Source organism: Panicum virgatum, chromosome 5K, assembly GCF_016808335.1.
Source record: "Panicum virgatum strain AP13 chromosome 5K, P.virgatum_v5, whole genome shotgun sequence".
Lineage (NCBI taxonomy): Eukaryota > Viridiplantae > Streptophyta > Magnoliopsida > Poales > Poaceae > Panicum > Panicum virgatum.
In genome coordinates, this window is record NC_053140.1 from 59,183,784 (window position 1) to 59,203,104 (window position 19,321).

A 19,321-nucleotide genomic window follows, 5' to 3' on the forward strand; every position below is an offset into this window, starting at 1 on the left:
CAAGCAGAAGGAAATTCAGAATTGCTTTGCTTGCGAACAAACGAAGGACAATAACAAACTGACGGCCCAAGCCAAGCTCTCGGACCGAGCCAGACAACATGAGAAGAATGGAGTGGACTCCCAAGCAAGTCCCTCGCATTTTTCCTCTCCATTTCAAATACGGCCACCTCAGAGCTGTATGATTTTTCCCTGTCTGTTCCTGTACTGATGGAAACGCTAAACACGCTTAGGTCTAACAATGGAAGTCTGAATTTTGTACCACATCAGATTCAAAGCATGCACAGGAACTCAACTACACTCTATACATGGAAAAAGCAAGGTAACATCCATACGTACATTTGGCAGCTGCAGGGGAGCAAGCAGAATGGAGTGGACTCCCAGGCAAGTCCCAGTCCTTATTTGAACCGTCCAACGAATGCAACAATATACCACCAAGTCTTGCGCTATGTAGACCAAGAATATCTAAAACTCTCCAAACGAACCAACAGACCAACCAAGTGCAGTTTACAGTTCGGTGCAAAGCGTGCACCTGGGGGCGACCACCAACGGATCAGCCAAGTACAGTCTACTGTACAATACGGTGCGGTGCATCAAGCCATCAGGAAGTTGTCGGGCTGGAGCAGGTGCTCCGGGTGGCAGCATTGAAGATATCGGTGTAGCCCACCACGCCGACGAGAACACCATCCTCCTCCGACTCCACGTCCGTCACCCAGACATGCGTGGCCCGGTGAGACAGCATCTGCGCCATGACCGCCGCGAGGGTGCTCGTGCTCTTGCAGGTCAGCGGTGTGCTCCTGCCCCGGTGGAACGAGCTCCGCATCCGCCACGCAGACATCTGGTTCGCCTGGAAACCGATACTCCTGCTGCTGAACTTCTTCGCCCTGGGTGAGCGCCCGGGACTGATCTCTTCCACTGGTGATGATGGGCTGACAGGAGGCTCCGGGAGGACAGACATGGACATGGATCCATTCTCATCAGCGCCAATGACAAACTGCCCGGCTGACAGGTTTGCCAGCGCCCATGCTGCTGAAATATAGTCACATTTCCACAGTTTGTAAGTAGATATGTCTCCTAGTATCTTACGAGTTCCATCTGGCATCGTTTCCACTACAGCAACGGCACATGGGTCCTGAGGGATCTTCTCAATTGCTTCCATGGCGGGCGCAGATGCTTCTACATAACTATAGTGTGGATTGATGGCTCCGAGGGAAGATATCTGAGTCAGTGGAATGGGCGCAAGAGCGCCAAGGCATCCAATTAGAAACCGGAGAACATCTTCCCTTGAGAGGCAGCAAAACTTGTCTGCAAGACCCATAGATGAGGACAGCTGTCTGCTGCTGCTGGCTGCGTTTGGAGAAGTTGAGTCCATATTCTTCAGCCATTTGCCATTATAAAGCACTGAAAACCTCTTGGTAATGCCTTTCCAGCTCCCACTCTTGCGAACAAGGAAGCGCTTCACTCCATGCCTCATGAGCTCCAGTGCATCAATCAGCCTTGGATAACAAAAAAAAAACTTATTTGAGTAGCAGGCAGTATGGACCATAATACATTTGAAAAGGATCTACTTTATTGAAAAGTTAAAGAAAAAAACTATTCAGGGAAATATGGCGTGAGTAGACTCTTTTTCTAAAACAGAGAGAATATCATGGGAAATGCAGGTTCAGGTTGTGTAAACATTCAGAAGTTCTTTCCTTTTTTACAATTGAATTATTTGGTTACTTGTTAGAATATGAGCTGTTGCCATTTCTGGGTATTTCCAAAAATCACTGACACGTCATTGGACCGCCTTGCATTTGCCATGCACTCATTTGTTCATGTATTTGAGTTACAGTATTTGCTCATGTTTCGGTTACAGCATGTACAGCCTTCCACACGATCGTTACCTTCCTGTTTCTGACATTACTTAGTGAAATGGAATCATGTCCTCACTTTGTTCCTCTTTAGGCAAACAAAATCAGAAATACAAGTTCTGTGCCACATGAAACCCCATCTGGCTTGTGTAAGTTTGGAAGAGCATGCCAAACAACTGGAGTTGTCACCATCACATTACAACATGAAACGACTGTTTTTTGTTTCATGAAGAAAACTTGCACAGCTCAGCAGATCATTGGGGTCTGTTATATACTGAAATTTATTCAGTTCCACCATTGCACATTTGTAGCTACTAACTAAATATCAGAGTTTTGTTTGTTTGTTTTCTGATATTGTACCATTGATATTTTACCATTGAGTTGCCATTGAGTTACTTTGTGAAATATATTACTGCCATATCATCTCAATTTACCAGTGCAAGAATTAGGATGCATGTGAGCACAAATGGAACTGCCCTACCTATTTATAGTGACAGTAATATATTTTCGTGATGAACTAAATAATCTTTGTGGTGAATACTTCTACATTACACTCATAGCTATAATTAAGGTAGTTGATTGACTTTCATTATGACTTTGCTTTGCCTATCAAACGAAAGCTTGAGGAATCTGTGAAGGAAGCAGTGTTTTAAAGGCGTCGGCGTCACCTAGGCAGCCCCAGCTTGTCTTGGGTAACAGCCACGCCTTGTCGCCTAGCATACCCAGCTCGCCTTGGGTCGCCTTTAAAACACTGGACGGAAAGGCTATAACAAAAGAAATTATATTGCTACGTCAATTCGATATGAAAGTTCCATCCATCAAACTCTTCTCATAGATTGTACTTGTAACAGAAATTGATGACTGTTTAAACTTTTGCTCTTTCAGGTTGTTCTTTATTAATTATGACCATGACGACTGATCAAATCTACATGACCACCAAGGCGCATACAGAAAACAAATCGAAGACCTGAAAGAGACCTGTATGTTCACATCGAATATTAAGATCAATCCTAAACTCAAAAGATCAAATCTAAAGCAAAATGAATGTCATCTTCAGTTTGTCTAAAAGATGCTGAATCGGCATTCTTTAATGCTGCCTCAAAATCAAGATGATCTATCTATCATGTGATGTGGACTACATTGATAAATACTAGCAACATGACGTAACATCCAACCCTCAAAATCCATGACAAAGAGAGGAAGGTAGGCAGCTTGGGTAGTCAATTAGCATTTGCATTCTGCAAGGGCAACCTGAAGTGGAACCCCGATCGCAGGAGTAAATTAACTACAAACCCATGTGGTCTCTAAAAAAAATTGAGATGGACTCAGGAACAAATTTTTGCCCACATCTTCCACGGAAGGTCAAACTACTACTACGATTTAGAAAAGACAAAGATGAACCACCAGATCAAATTAAAAACGGCTAGCGTAGAAGCAGTAAAAACAGTGATCCAGCAGAGCAGGAGCTATAGTAAAAAAGAAAGACTAGAAGACTTATATCCGCGCACCATAGGACGTGAAATTGCTTCCCTGAGAGATGCCTACAGATAGAACACATAAAGGCACTAGTTGAACATGATTCAGCGGAGAACACATGGGAAGATTCAATTCCGCTCCCTGATCAGTGAAAACGCATGGAATCGCGCGCGTATTGATCGGTTCAATACTTACCGCGTATGATTAGTCTAGATATTGGGCACAAGCATCCCAATGGAAACGAATCAGTCGACGCACGCAGTCGGAACCAAATTTTCTGGATATATAGGACAGCAGCTAGAAGAGATCGCGCTTTATAAACCACGGAACAAGCAGAGACCTCACCTGGTACCCGGATCGATCTCCCTGAGCAAAACGGGGTTGGGCTGCACGACCTCGCCGACGACCGCCCGCATGGCCCGGTCCCCGACCCCCGCGGCGGCCACGAACGCGGCGATGTCGAGCGCGGAGATCATCCCGATGAACCTGGCCCCGGACGGCGGGTCGTCGGGCGTGGCCCGCGGGCGCCAGACCGGCACGGCGCCCTCGGGGCTGGAGGCGATGGCGCGCGCGGCGTCGTCGAGCGTGTCGGTGTCGTGGAGCTCCGCGACCTCCGGCTTGCCGACGGTGAGGTCGCCGACGACGTGGTGGAAGAAGACGGCGGCCATGTGCGGGGCGCCTGACCCTGACGGGGCTATAACAGCGAGTGGAGGAGGAGCAGATGGAGCAGGAGGCTGGAGGGGCCGAGGCTGGGTCTCGGTCCGCCTCCTGCAGCGGCGGCGGCGAGGGAGAGGGAGGCGGGGCGGTCACCGGCGGCGCGGGTGCGGGGATCGCCGGCCATGTCGGTGGGAGGGAAAGCCCATTAAAAGCCGGGGGCAGGGGGGGAATTGCGGCCTTGCGGGCGGCGGAGTCCGACGAGCGCTGAACGATGGGAGGGGCGGCGATGCGAATGCGAGGGAGCGAGACGAGTTCACGAGACGAGACGAGAGAAACACGGCCGAGCGCTTCGCTGAGGTGCGGTGGCCGCGCAGGGGAAGGGTGGGGGAAGCTGACGACAAAGGGTGCGGGTGGGCAGCTAATGCGGGTGCTTAAGCTTAAATTGGCTCCACCGCTTTAAGATTCGGGACGCTGTCGTTTTTTTCTTTTTCTTTTTTGGCGGTCCAGCGAGGAATGGAGTGGGTGATGGTGATGATTGGTCCTGGAGCTTTCGCTCATCTTGCTTCATGAGGTTGGTGTACGTTTCTACTAATGACTATAATCACTAGAACCTTTTTTTTTCCTTTTCATCGTGTTATCGTGATCGCAGACACTTGTCTGTTTTCTCTCTCTCTCTGTTTAACGGCATTGGAGAATGCTTTCAATGAAAACGATCGACCAAAGTGCTAGACTCATGGGAAAAAAAAACTATCATCACCGGAGACCGAAACACACGACTGCTTAGATCCGCGTGCCACCAGAATTTTTTTTTCTTGAAAGAAGGATAGGGCAATTTTATGTACGGCACAAGCACAATGCATACGGAGTATTACCGTAACAAAAGGCGCTATTACAGTCAGAGACTGAAATATGATTACTTTCCATTAGCACCGGTAGGATAATTTTTTATGTACGTCAAAATGCATGTCATTAATCTAAAAAAAATGCATGTCACTATTGGTCTCCAGACATACTACTTTAAAACCACTTGCGAACGTCACCTAGATATTTTTTTTTTGCTAATAACATCTGTCGTTTTCGGTCTTTTGTTGACTCCGTTAGCCTGTCGATGAATCGATGTACGTCAGAGCGGTCGTCTATTTCCTTGCTCGGCTAAAAAGAAGTAAAAGGATGGCATCACGTATGATCCAAGGAAATTGGAAACAAATCGTCCATTCGTCTCCTTGCTCGATTGCAATAATCCGTCCGACGTGGCGACTGGTTGGCACGCCCAATCGCCAATCTTATCCATCATCGCGCAATCACTAGTGTGAACCCCGGCTTGGCTGGCCTGGTTGCAAAAACAAATCGAACGAGCGCAATCATGCATGATCGGGGGCACCAGTTTGGATCGTGCGAGATCGGCCCCGCGGCCACCGAAAGGGCGTTTTTTCTTCCGGCCGTGCTGACTTGTCATGGATCTGTGTTGAGGAGGGGGACGGAGGGGCCCACCTCCCTGAGAACTCCGGCGGCCATCACGGCCACCTGAGACCTCTCTCACCTAAGGCTTTCTCCAACCATTCCCCGCATCCAACTCCCCCCAAACGTACTATTTACTATATTTTACTACCTCTCTCTAAAAGATTCCTCCCCCTATAACTTTTTCTCTCCAACCATTCCCCTCATATCTATTCTCCCTATATATTATCACTCATTAACTAACTATTTATTTAATGTTTTTGAATTTTAAAAAAATCATACAGTATTTGTACTGTCATAATACGCATTATCATCGTGTTACGGGGTTCAAACGGGATTAATATCGCGAAGAAACGGTGTGATTAGAGATATAGGGGGACGAGCTGCTCCCCCCACATATGCGGAGACGACGACGCTCACCGGACGTAGGGGGAGCATTTGGAGGGCGCCGTTGGAGCGTTTGGGGGGCACTGGCGCCGGTACGTGGGGTGGGGGGGAGCAAATAGAGGGCACCGTTGGAGAACGCCTAACCTCAATGCGTGGCACGTCGGCATGGGCAGGGCAAGGCCGACGGCGATAGGCGGCGACCGGACTGTGCGTGCTCCGGTGGCGTGCCTCCACAGCCCACGGGTGATCGCCGTCGATCGGATCCGGGCGCGAAACCGGCCAGGAGGCAGTGGCTGTGGACGCGCCACGGCGATCCCATCCCTTGGGATGGCCCTCGGACCGACTCGCGAAACGACGACGGCCACACCACGCCAGCAGGCTGACGTGCCCGGGGGCGCGTCGAGCGAGACGCGCCGCAGCCGCCACGCAGTGACGCAGGCTGGCGGATGCAGCTTGGGGTGGTAAAGGGCTAAAGATTTTGAATTAGAAAATGCTTGATCAAATTTTAAAAAAATTAGATTTTAATTTTATATAATTTTGAGCTAAAATATTTAAAAATCTTGTTGGGCTGTGAAGAGGCCACTAGGACCGTGACCCATTACCACCCCTAGACGCAGCGCCGCGCCGGGGTGGATACTATATATCTTCCGGAAAATTTTTTCCTCCACCTTCCAATATTTGAGATTCGTGCAAACTATCTCATCCGTTGGATTTTCTCAAACCTAACCTTCTTCCTCCTTGTGCCCCCTCCTCCTCACGCGCCGCCGCCGCCCCGTCTGCCCGCCGCGCTCTGCGGGCTGCTGCTGCTCGCCGCCGCGCGCCGTCGCACACCGCCCGCTGCGGGCTGCTGCTGCTCGCTGTCGCGCGCCGCGCGCTGCTGCTCGCTGCCGCGGACCGCGTGCTGCTGCTCCCTGCCGCACGTCGCGTGCCGCTGCTCGTGGCTGCGTGGCCGCCGCTGGGTGCTGCTGTGTGCGTGCTGCTGCGGGGGCGCGCGCGATGCGGCGGCGCTCCCACCGGAGGGGCTTGCCGGAGAAGAAATTTTCAATATTTTTATTTAATATTTTTAATATTTTATGTTTTTACTTTTAACATTTTGTCTTTACAATTTCAATATTTTGAAAGCTAAATGTTGAACATATTTAATAAAATGTTGAGTTATTCTTATCAAAATATTGAATATATTTGCAGTAAATAATTAACCTAAAATAGACTTTAAAAATAAATATTTTATCGATCTTCCACAAGATATAAGATAGATAGGAGCCCCGCGCCGGCGCGGGTTGGTTACCAGTTACCACCGGGGCGGGCTGGGCTGATGCACGTGCGCGGAAAATGGGCCGCAGTATGGGCTGCCATGCCGCGGGAAAAACAGCCCGTTATATCGATTTTCCCACTGAACGTTCTTGCTTGTGGGCTGGTTCGCACTAGGTCGCCGCCGGAGGCCTGTGGGCCTCATGCAGAAATCCATGCCGGCCTCTCTCAGTTCTGCTGTAGTTGCGCTGCTTGCCGTTTTCTTTCTTTTTTTTAATCGAAACATCAAACAACACCTGAATACTGATCACGAGTCTTTCGCTTCATCAGAAAAAATCTGGGACGGAAGGATTCGAACCTGCCCTTCCATCTCTTGGATAAATAGAGAGGGAGGGCAGAGCACTTGGCAGCCGCTGCGACTATACGTCCCGCGCGTTGCAAAATCAACAACCATCGCCTGAAAGAATTAAATAGGTTATTATAGAAAACCGGCCCAATAAATTTTGAACCGCCAGCTTTTGATCCTGCTCTGTACATACTCGTAGGTAGCTGTAGCCTAGCTGCACTTATAGTACCTGTAGTCTAGCTGCACTACGCATGCTGCGTGCATGCTGATTTAGTTTTTTTCTGTTTATATTTTTTTCTTTTTTTTATATTTTCTCTTTCTTATTTCTTTCTTCCTTCTTTATATTACTTTATTACTACACATGCTGCATGCATGCTGCTTTAGTTTTTTTTCTGTTTATATTTTTTCTTTTTCTTTTCTATGTTTTCTCTTTCTTATTTCTTTCTTCCTTCTTTATCTTACTTTATTTCTAATCTAAACATAGATAAATGTTCCATTAGCTGCTCCTTTTGGTTTACTTTTCTTTCTCTATTCTTTTTCTTATATCTCTTCCTTTCCTTATTCTTTTCTTTATAGTTTGAGGATATTTCTTTTCAGTACATAAAAATTCAAGCAACAAAAATTATTGAAAAATTGGTGTGTGTGAAATAATTTATTTTTTATACACTAACTTGTTTATCATGTGTATATGTGTTTATAAAAATACTTTTTGCAATATAGATGCATTTGTTGTCATGTAATATTATTTATCTGTGTATAACTAATTTGTTTGAAAAGTCAAATTATTTGTTCGCTTAGTGGATTAAATTGTTCCGTGATATTGACTCATTTGTTCGTGATATTAATTTTTATTATTTATTCTATGCAAACAATTGTTCATGATGTGTAATATTTTGTTCGTTGTATATTATTATTTGTTCGTTATATTTAACTTTTTTGTTCGTGTAAAATAATCAGTTGTTCGTGTAGTTAAAATATTTGTTCGTATGAGCTGAAAATAATTATTTAGTATTAAAAATATGATTATAAAAAATATTGTATAAATATAGGCAAGTGTGGTCTTGTTTTGAAGATCTTGTTATAAGAAAGATAATGGTGCAATCCAAATTTGATTTGGATGCTCGGTTTGATGGATATTATTATTTTTAGTTTCAAATTTGTAGTGGACATATGAGTGACAACATCATCATTACTGTCTTTTTTGCATGTAAATTTATAGACTATCAGTTTATTAAATACCGTGCTAATTTATTAATTTTCAGGCGATGGTTTCCGTTGTCATCGCCCCGCGCATAGTCCCACGGTCCCACCCCTTGGCAGCATGAAAGCCCGCCAGCCTGCAGATGAGCGTCCAGAGTCCCCGGTCAACCGAGCACTGCGTCAACCCAACCCGTGCCCGTCTTTCACGGCCACAGGTGAAACGAGCGACTGTTCGAGATCTTTTCAGCTCAAGGTCCCTGCCAAGCCTCTTTCCGTCTTCCCTGACTCGTAGGTTGTTTACTGACCATCGCATCATTCACGAGAGCCTTGACTCGACACAAGACAAGACGATTGGCCTAATGAATCATACTACGAGCATGCCATGTACACGATGCATCATCCACACCCGAGCAGGTCGTTTTCCATCACCCAGACCCACCTGCCCATCAAATCATCCAACCCAAATTACGCCATGTGTGAGAATCGCCAAATTTAATACTATTTTAAACGAACTGTCGGTCATTATCATTCAGATGAAAGTTAACACATATTTGCCAAAGAGCGTGCCACGTGTTATCCCACATCTAAAAACACGAATAACCGACACGTCATTCATCCAAAATAATATCAAATCTGGTAGTCCCGGTATGTGCTCCAACATACGCCCAGAATCAGTATATGCACATACCGTTTACAATCGAATACATCGCCAATAATCCACAAAGAGCGGTTTTACAATTTCTAGAGATCGAAACTTAAGATTACAAGTTCAATATAGGAGGGTTCAACTAATTTCCATTACAAGCCTTGAGCTCACGAAAGCCATATTAAACATGAACTTAAAATTTATTGTATTTACATGCTTTTACGGAGTTCGACTACGATAAAAACATACTAAGGTAATGATGCCTTGCTCAAGGACATCATCATAGCCACAACGACCTACTCCTCCCCCGCATATGGATCGGCGGGGTAGAAGTGGCCGAACACCACTTCCGGCTCACCTGCAACTAGGTTTAGAAGCAACCTGAGTACAAAGGTACTCCGCAAGACTTACGCGATTAAATAAACAAGGATCATGCAAGACTCAAGTAAAAGCTTTTAAGGGTACGTAATTATTACATAAACATGAGCTTCCTAGAATATCTCCTAGCAAAATTAATTAGTCTTGCCCAACCCCCAGAATATTTTAGTTGATTAAGATAGTAACATAACCTTCAATAGATCATTGACAAGACATGAATCCAAAACCAACAATACCGAAACTCTTTAAGAGGAATTCGGCGAACCAAGAGTTTGCTCATATCCGAGATCGCGGCAATTCGAATTGTTTATAACCTTGCAAGGGTGTACTACTTTACCCACACGACGTGAGGACCATGCGGCTCACCCAACCGATCACGTCGGGCAAGGGGGTACACACGTCAACCGTTCCCAACAAGGCTCAACCGTTGAGGTTACGCCCATCTTGCGCGTGGAGACTTAGTTCCACCGAGGACATCTCTAAATTTCCTACACATAGTTCCACTCGGGGGACCCGCTAAGCCTCCCTGCATAGCCCTTGGCCACGTATATGGGACCGGGCCCCAATGGTTAAGTCAAAGAAGGTAATTGGCTCATCCGTACCATTATATTGGATATGTGGTAGCACGGAAAGGTGCTCAAGGCCGATGGCATCCACTCGGTCCTTAATCGATCCAAGCGGACTATGCCCATGTGACTTCATTCTCTAGGCTCTACCATTCCGCTCGAATCTCGGTACTACCACTTCACTAACAATCAAACCCAACCAGTGCGATCAAGGGTAACCGGTAAGTGTGATACTCCAAACATTCCCTCCTAGCAAGCGATAAGAAATCTAAGTAGGGCTAAACATCTAGTCAAGTTAAGTAATTAACTGACTAACACATGGCAAGGACATGGATAACAATTCAAGGAAGGATAATGCACAAAAGTAGGTACCAAATTGCAATACATACATACTATACATACATATAGCCCAACAATATCCAAGTGGATTAGCTAAATTAAATCAGATTAGATAGGTGCAAGGAATATACTTAGCTGCTTGCCTTGGTTAACTTCGGGCTCAACCATGAACGGGACTCTGGGTTCAGGCTCAACGGACTCGGCGGGCTCCACGGGTTCGTTCTCCGACGGTTCGGTCACTATAATGCATGAATGCGATGCAAGAATTAAGAAATGAACTAAACAGCAAGCATAAATCATGAAATAATTTGACCATACAGAGGACATTACAAGGGACTCATGAAAATTGGTTTTGCAGCAAAAGCATTTTCCTATAATTAATCATAAATAGATCAACTTTCAGCCACTCTAAGCAAGTAAATTCGGAAAAGGCTTGCAACCTTAACTAAACAAAACCAAGAAAAATATCTTAGATACTAGGCATGAAAACGAAGCTAACAAAACTAGTTTTACTCTTTTCGCACTTTCCAGCAAAAATTTCTATATTAAACCATTTTCAGATAAAGTATAAGAAAACAAGCTAAAATTTTGATAAACAACAAGGAAGCATGTGAACAAGTTGCACCACTGAAAACTACACCTCACAAGGAATCTAACAAAATTTAGTTTGAAATTTTTAGAGCAATACTCAAATAACTAAGCATTAAGATCACTTTTGCAAAATAAAACTACAGATAAATTTACAGCAAAGTAACATACGAAATATTATTTTTCTAAGTGGATCTCAGTGATACGAACCCAACAAAAAAAGTTTCGTATTTTTTTGAGGTTTGTAGAATTTTCTACACATTTTTCAACATTGCAGCACAAATCAAGAAACCCTAAACGCTAGATCCACCCCACGGCCAGCCAGCCCTGAGGCTGACATGCGGGGCCCACGGGCCAACGGCCCACCAGCCCAAGTCAAGGCCAACCAGGGGCCTTGACCCGCGGCGGGGCGCGGCCAGGGCGCGCTGTGGGCGCGGCCACGGCGTCGCGCATCGTGCGTGCGCGTGCGCACGCGTCGCGCGCGGCGACGGCGAGCAACGGCGGCACGAGACGGTGCAGCGAGGCGAAGCCGGAGCGGGGCAAAGGGTGCTTGCACAGGGTGGAGGTGACAGCGGCGAGGCTCACCAGCGGCGGCGCGGGCAGGGAACAGCGACGAGGGGGCGGCGCGACGGCGACGGGCGGTGGCGGGCGAAGGAGCTCGCCGGCGGCCCTGCACGGCGAATGAAAAGGCCGGATGAGGAGGGGAACGGGTCGAGGAGAGGGAGGAGATGCTCTCTGCGCGAGGAATCGGAGGGAGGCCCACCAAGGGCGGGGAATCGGCGGCGGCAAGGAGCTCGGGCCGGCGTCAATGGTGGACGGGGACGGGAGCTAGGGTTTGGGGCCGGTCGAAATGGAGACGGAGAGGGCGAGCGAGCGGACTCGGCGCGGATAAGGATGCGCGGAACGAGGTTCGTCGGTGGCGACGCCCGACACGTGACACGGGGAATGAGGATGGCCGACGCGTGGACTCGCGCGACGCGTGCATCGCCCGCCGAAGCAGAGGAGCGGCGGACCGTCCGGGCCTTCATCCGGACTGTCCGGCAGGGGTCGTGACAACTCTCCCCCCCCTTAAGAAAATCTCGTCCCGAGATTTGGTTAAGCAAGAGGGGAAGGATAAAAACTCAGACTAGGTTAAGGCCATATTCACCTAGACAGAACAAAAATCTAAAAGAAGATGTGCAAAGGCAGGGGTGATGTGGTGTGATGAAATATTGCTAGAGTCTTCTCGATGGTGATTGTGTACACATATAACAATATTTAGAAAGATGAACTTCATTAAGAAAGTAGGGTGTGGTAGAGAAAGAATTTACTCATCGGAAAAGAATTCCGGATATTCTTGACGTAATTGATCTTCATGCTCCCAAGTGGCTTCATCTTCGGAATGATTGCCCCATTGAACCTTTATAAATTTCACTAGGCTATGCTTCACCTTTCTTTCATCTCGGTCCAGAATGGCAATTGGGTGTTCTTCGTAGGTAAGACCCGGTTGAAGGTCAAGTGACTCAAGGTCGATGGCGTCAGTTGGAACACGATGACACTGCTTCAATTGAGAGATATGAAAGACATTGTGTACTGCAGAGAGTGATTGAGGAAGTTCGAGTTGATAGGCCACTGCTCCCACTTTCTTGATGATCCGAAAAGGTCCCACATAGCGTGGCGCTAACTTTCCTCTGACTTGAAAACGGCGAGTGCCCTTAAATGGAGAAATCTTAAGATAGACATAATCGCCAATCTTAAGATGGAGTTCCCGACGGCGACGATCAGCATAAGTCTTTTGACGAGATTGGACAATGCGAAGATTCTCACGGATAATTTTGACTCGTTCTTCGGCATCTTTTACCAAGTCAGGGCCAAAGAAAGATCTTTCTCCAGATTCATACCAATTAATAGGAGTCCTGCACCGTCTTCCATAGAGGGATTCAAAAGGAGACATTTTGATACTTGCTTGATAACTATTCTTGTAAGAAAACTCTGCGAATGGCAAGCAAGTAACCCATTTCTTCTCATATATAAGAGCACAAGCTCGTAGTATGTCTTCTAAGATTTGATTAACTCTCTCGGCTTGACCGTCGGTTTGAGGATGATAAGCAATACTATAAGTGAGATCGGTTCCCATAGCTTCATGCAGACTTCTCCAAAAGTGAGCGACAAATTGAGGGCCGCGATCCGAGACAATTTTCTTAGGAGCACCATGAAGACAGACAATGCGAGTGAGATACAACTCCGCATATTGTTTGGCATGATAAGTAGTCTTAACTGGAAGGAAATGAGCTGATTTTGTCAAACGATCCACAATTACCCATATAGAATCATATCCTTGGGAAGACTTGGGTACCCCGGTGATAAAATCCATTCGAATTTCTTCCAACTTCCATGATGGGATAGGCAAGGGCTGAAGGGTACCGGCAGGTTTGAAATGTTCGGCCTTAACCCTTTGGCAAACATCACACTCAGAGACGTACCGAGTAATTTTTCGCTTCATGCGAGTCCACCAAAATCTTTGCTTGAGATCTTGATACATTTTAGTACTACCTGGGTGAATGGAAAATTGAGAACTGTGGGCTTCATCAAGGATAATTCGCCTGAGGTTATGATCCTTTGGCACCACAATTCGCTTCCCAAAGAATAGAACTCTTTCATTATCCGTAGAGAAGCATCGAGTTTTGCCCTCCTTCATTAATTCCCAAATTCGAGCCATACCCTTATTCTTCTTTTGGGCCTCCTTAATTTGATTATAAAGATCAGATCTGACTGTGAGAGTGGCAAAATATCCTTCTTTGACCATAGAAATTCCAAGTTTCGAAAGATCATCACAGAGAGTATGCACAGGAGGAGCTATGGTCAAGCAGTTGCATTGAGCCTTCCGGCTTAGTGCATCGGCAACGACATTCGCCTTACCGGGATGATAGTGCACTTCAATGTCATAATCCTTGATTAATTCAAACCATCGATGTTGCCTCATGTTAAGATCAAATTGAGTGAAAATGTACTTGAGGCTCTTGTGATCGGTGTAGATATTGCAATGATTGCCAAGCAGATAGTGACGCCATATCTTTAGAGCATGGACAATGGCCGCAAACTCTAAATCATGGGTAGGATAATTTTCTTCATGTCGCTTGAGTTGACGAGAAGTATAGGCCACTACTCGGCCTTCTTGCATAAGAACACAGCCAAGGCCGATGCGAGAAACATCGCAATAAACATCGAAACTCTTGGAAATATTTGGCTGAGTAAGAACAGGAGCGGTAGTGAGACGATCCTTAAGAGTTTGGAAAGCTTCTTCACAAGCTTGAGTCCACTCAAACTTAACTCCATTTTTCAATAACTCAGTCATTGGCTTCGCAATTTTCGAAAAGTTCTCAATAAACCGGCGGTAATATCCCGCACGTCCAAGAAAACTCCGAATCTCAGAGATATTTTGAGGTTGCTTCTAATCGAGGACATCTTGCACCTTGTCAGGATCTACAGCAATACCATCCTTAGAAATAATATGACCGAGAAAGGATACTTTTTCAAGCCAAAACTCACATTTGCTAAACTTGGCATAAAGACGATGTTCTCTCAATTTTTGAAAGACAATATGAATATGACGAGCATGATCTTCCTGGGTCTTGGAATAAATGAGAATATCATCAATGAAGATGATCACAAAAATATCAAGTTCTTCCATGAAGATGCTATTCATCATATACATGAAATAAGCCGGTGCATTGGTGAGGCCGAAGGACATGACAGTGAATTCATAGAGACCATATCTAGTAGAGAAAGCCGTTTTTAGAATGTCTTCCTTCCGGATCTTGATTTGATGATAACCTAACCTTAAATCAATCTTAGAAAAATAACGAGCTCCCGAGAGTTGATCAAACAAGATGTCAATCCGAGGAAGAGGATATTTGTTCTTGATGGTGACCTCATTTAACGGACGGTAATCAACACACATCTGCAAACTATCATCTTTCTTCTTTAAAAAAAGAGCCGGGCATCCCCAAGGAGAGGAGCTCGGACAAATAAAACCCTTGTCCAATAAAGTCTTGAGTTGTTTCTTCAATTCCTTCAACTCATTGGGAGGCATTCGGTAAGGCTGTTTAGAGATAGGAGCAGTCCCGGGCATGAGCTCTATAATGAATTTCACCTCACGATCAAGAGGCATTCCCGGTAATTCTTCCGGAAAGACATCTGGATACTCACACACCATATGAATATCTTCCAAAGCAGTAACTTTAGTACTCGGCAAAGCATATAAACAAGATTCCATCTTGGCAAAAGAGAGTAGAACTCTATTCCCTAAGGGATGCAAAAGATCGATGGTGCGGGGCCCACATTTGATAACTCCATCATGCTTACCCAACCGATTCATCCCAAGAATCACATCTAATCCCAGCTTGTCTAGAATGAGAAAATTAGCTCGAAAAGTAACTCCCTCAATGAGAATTGGAACCTCATTAACAGAGTGTCTGGCAATGATTTCCTCACCCGGTGATTCTATATGGTATGACACTTGTAGGTTTTGCATCTCAAACTTACTATACAGCATAAATTTCTTATTGATGAATGAAAAAGTTGCTCCAGAATAAAAAAGAACCATAAAAAAGGGACGCGCGGCCTCCTACCTCCACCCCCACCTCACCCGTCGGCGGCAAGGTCGGAGGTCGGAGTGCTGCGCTCGCGGTGGCGGGGATCGGACGGGAGAGAGACGCACAAAAGTAGGGCTCCCTTCAATCCTAAAGGATTTGGATTATCCTTTTTTTTAATCCAACAGAATCTGATTCTAATTTATCTAAAGCAAATGGATATCCATATCCAATCAGATCCAAATCCAACTAAGTGTAAGGGCCAAAATCCAATTGGATTTGGATCTAATCCAATCCATTCCCAGGACTAAGTAGGAGATTAATTTTCTGCAATTCTATTGGCACTGACACTGTTGGACACATCGGCAGGTTTCCGGCCGGTGTGCTAACACTGCTAACTCTCCACACGTCAACATGATATTTTCGTCTCTTGTAAGTAAAAATAAAATAAAATAAAATCGGGGTAGGAAGCGACGAGGCGTGCACCAAGATCCTCGAATCGGATTAGCTTCCCATTACCTGCCGCACGGCGCGTCCTTACCGGCAACGTTAACTGTGCACCGTATCGTGCAGGACAATCAGTTGACATTGCTGTTGCAGGGAGAAAACACTATTCAATTTTTCTTTCGTGTTTAACATCCAGAGAGTAACCTGCAGAAAGCTCAGATTTCTTATGGCCCTGTTGGTATCTCTGAACTTTGAACAAACACAATAAAAGTCTCTGCATAGCAAACCCTTGATCTGTGAAAATTGAAGTTAACGCCTGATTGCAATGGGATTAAATATGCTACATGACCCAAGTACAAGAAGAGTGCATGTATCAGCAGAAGGATAGGATACGCCACTAGGAGAGTGATGTCTGAAGCCTGAATTGAGCCGGGATTTTAACATCGATGTTGCTCTCTGCTAACTGCAGAACCCCGTGGCCCATGCCCAAAGGTCACGCTCATCTCGCCAGCAAGTCCCGCCACGCTCGGCGTCGTGGGTGGACGTCGCGCACTTGGGCGTGGTTCCAACTTCCAAAACGTCTATTCCCGGCCCTGTCGCCATTCCGCCAAGTAGGACAGAGAGAGAGAGGGGGAGGACCCGACGGAACGTGACAAAGAAATTTTGCAATAAACTTCGCTTTCCTGGTGTATCAGTTGAGAGCATCTCTAAGAAATTCTTTATATCTTCTCTAATTTATAGAAATATAGATTTTGATGAAAAATTAGCCTCCAACAGGCTCTTCAAATGAATATCCAAAGATAGATATCCTCTATTTCGGATTTCATGTTATCCAAAGATGGAGAGTACAGATGACTCTCTAGACTACAAATAAGATATAGAAGAGCTGTTGGAAAAGACAAAGATATGAAAAACGATTTTCACTCAAATGACTCTCCAAATGATAATTTAGAGTGTAGATTTTAGAAAATCTCTCGGAGATGCTCTGATTAACTGCTCCCTCATTGTATTTCTCTAGAATTTATGTAGCAGCTGGTACGTAAATTATTTGTTGAAAGGGCGACGTTTTTAAGTCGTATCATGCATATCTACTACTTGGATTTGAAAAGTTTTGGCTATAACCAAGGGTTCGACACCTTAAACCTACGTCACGCGACTAGTTTGGTCCGGTTGTCAACACAGTCGAGGAAAGGTTACTTTGGACATCAACCAACATGGTCTTGGATATATAGTTGGAGCATCTGTTCATCAAATTTTTGCTCGGAAAATTACTTACCTTCCTTTTTTTTTAAAAAAAGTTCAGTTTTATGTTCAGAAAATACAGTAATAAGATACCCTAACACAATAAACGGCTCTTGTGAGTGGGGTTAAATATGATTCGCTCTGATATCTAGGACAAGATGGCGACGGAGATACAAGAGGGTGATTGAAGAACAATTTCTACGAGCAATTATTGACATCTCGCATAAAGTTCTTTTTCTTTCGTAGAAAATATGAAATGTTTTGACCACTGATGGTCTCGAGGTTTTCCACGTTCAATGTTGGATATTTGATTCTTGTTATGCTATAGTTGCCATTTGTGGATGCATTCATTATTTTTAAGGAACTATTGTTGAATACTCGTATACAAACCTTAATTTGAGATTTATTTCTCAACAAGTCACAGTTGGAAAAAAGAAAAACAATAGTAGCTTGGTTAGTTATGTTCATTTATCATTATGACAGAATCTACCTATCCAGGTTTGAGTTCTTGACTAAATACAAATATGCATATATTATATTTTGTGAAAAAAAATCACCAATGGAAAAAAATCTGTCCATTTAACAAAGTCCAATCTGATCCCCTCACGGAAATTGTGTGGTACAAGAAAAAAAAGAGAGAAATACTGTGTGCCACAATTAATAGTTTCATGAAGGGTATGCACTGGATATGTTCTCTTTCATGAATTAGGACGCCGCGCTTGGCAGTTTCAGAATTGAGGCTCCCCAGGTCCTTCCCACGCCCGTATCTCAAAAAGAAGAGGCATGGCCGCCCCGGCGTCGCCGCACTGCTCCCACTCCCAGTAAAGAAGCCTACTCCTCGAGGGTTTTATATGTATACTATTGTAAAAGTTGGCCCCGACGTCCATACCACTAAAAAGTTTAGAGGCATCTCTATATTATTGTGTTTTTTCGTTTTGACATACACGCTATTCCGTCCACGTGCCGTTAAAACTTAACGAATTCTCAGTCCTGACAGGTGGAACCCCCTATGGAATTGTCTATTGTGCCCCTTACCAAGAGCTTATACCAATGGCGCGGGCAACAACGTCGTCCTCTGCCTCCTCCTCCTGGCCATGAGGCAATCCCCTGCGGCAGTGCCGACGAAGAAAAAGAAGCTGTGTCGCCGCCCAAGAGCAAGAGGAAGAAGAAGGGCGCGTCCGTGCATGTGTCCCGGCCGCCGAAGCCCCCGTTGCCAAGAAGCACGAGGCCGCCGACGCGCCCACCACCGACGCCAAGGCCGCTGCGCGGCCCCTCCCTCGCTGGCCCACACCCTCGAATCCCGGCCGCTAGGGCGGTCGCGGCGACTGGGGCGGTCCGCCGCACGGGGAGGGCGGCCGTGGCGAGGGCGGGGGTGGGGCCGCCGAGCAGCGAGGGCGGCTGTGAGAGGCCGGCCGGGGCGAGGATGGCCGGGGCAGGGCCGCCGCGCGGTGAGGGAGGCCCATGGCGGCAAGCAGGGGCGGCGCCCATGGCCGGCGCGGGGCAGGGAGCAGCTGCGGCGAGGGCGGTGGCGCGAGGGTCCGCGTGTCTGGGGCGGTGCCGAGCTCTAGGCGGGGCCCACGCCCCTCGATGCCGCCTGCTCGCCGCCGCCGCCGCCCACGCTCCTCGACGCCGCCCGTGCCCGAGCCCGCCGCTACCTCCCACTCCTCGTCTCCCTCTCCGGCGCGCGGCCCGGCCTAGAGCTCGGCGCAGCTCGGCTCCGCCGGCCATGCCGCACGCCAAGGAGAGCAGAGGCCGAGCGATGCAGGCGGCCGCGGGTGCGCGCGGATCGAGCCGGCGGTGCGCGTCGGGCGGCGACGGGGCCGGCGAGCACGTTCTCCTCCCTCCTCTCCCCTCCGCGTTCCTCCTTCTCCCTCGCGCCGCCCCTCCTCCTTCCTTCCTTCCTTCCTTCCTTCCTCCCG

The 19,321-nt window shown here is 46.6% G+C and overlaps 1 protein-coding gene across 2 annotated transcripts; it reads right to left on the minus strand.

The window, feature by feature from the left end:
* Positions 1-239: 239 nt before the first annotated feature.
* Positions 240-4,395, minus strand: LOC120709072 (CBS domain-containing protein CBSX6-like). 2 transcript variants are annotated; one of them, XM_039994589.1, is made up of 3 exons: positions 3,672-4,375; positions 2,519-2,614; positions 240-1,493 (listed from the first exon to the last, which is right to left on the minus strand). In XM_039994589.1, the coding sequence occupies exons 1-3, from the start codon at positions 3,992-3,994 to the stop codon at positions 599-601; spliced, it is 1,314 nt and encodes a 437-aa protein (XP_039850523.1). In that variant the 5' UTR covers positions 3,995-4,375; the 3' UTR covers positions 240-598. The 2 variants fall into 2 exon arrangements, with proteins under 2 accessions (XP_039850523.1, XP_039850524.1); XM_039994590.1 differs by lacking the exon at positions 2,519-2,614 and having other exon boundaries at positions 3,672-4,395.
* Positions 4,396-19,321: the final 14,926 nt, after the last annotated feature.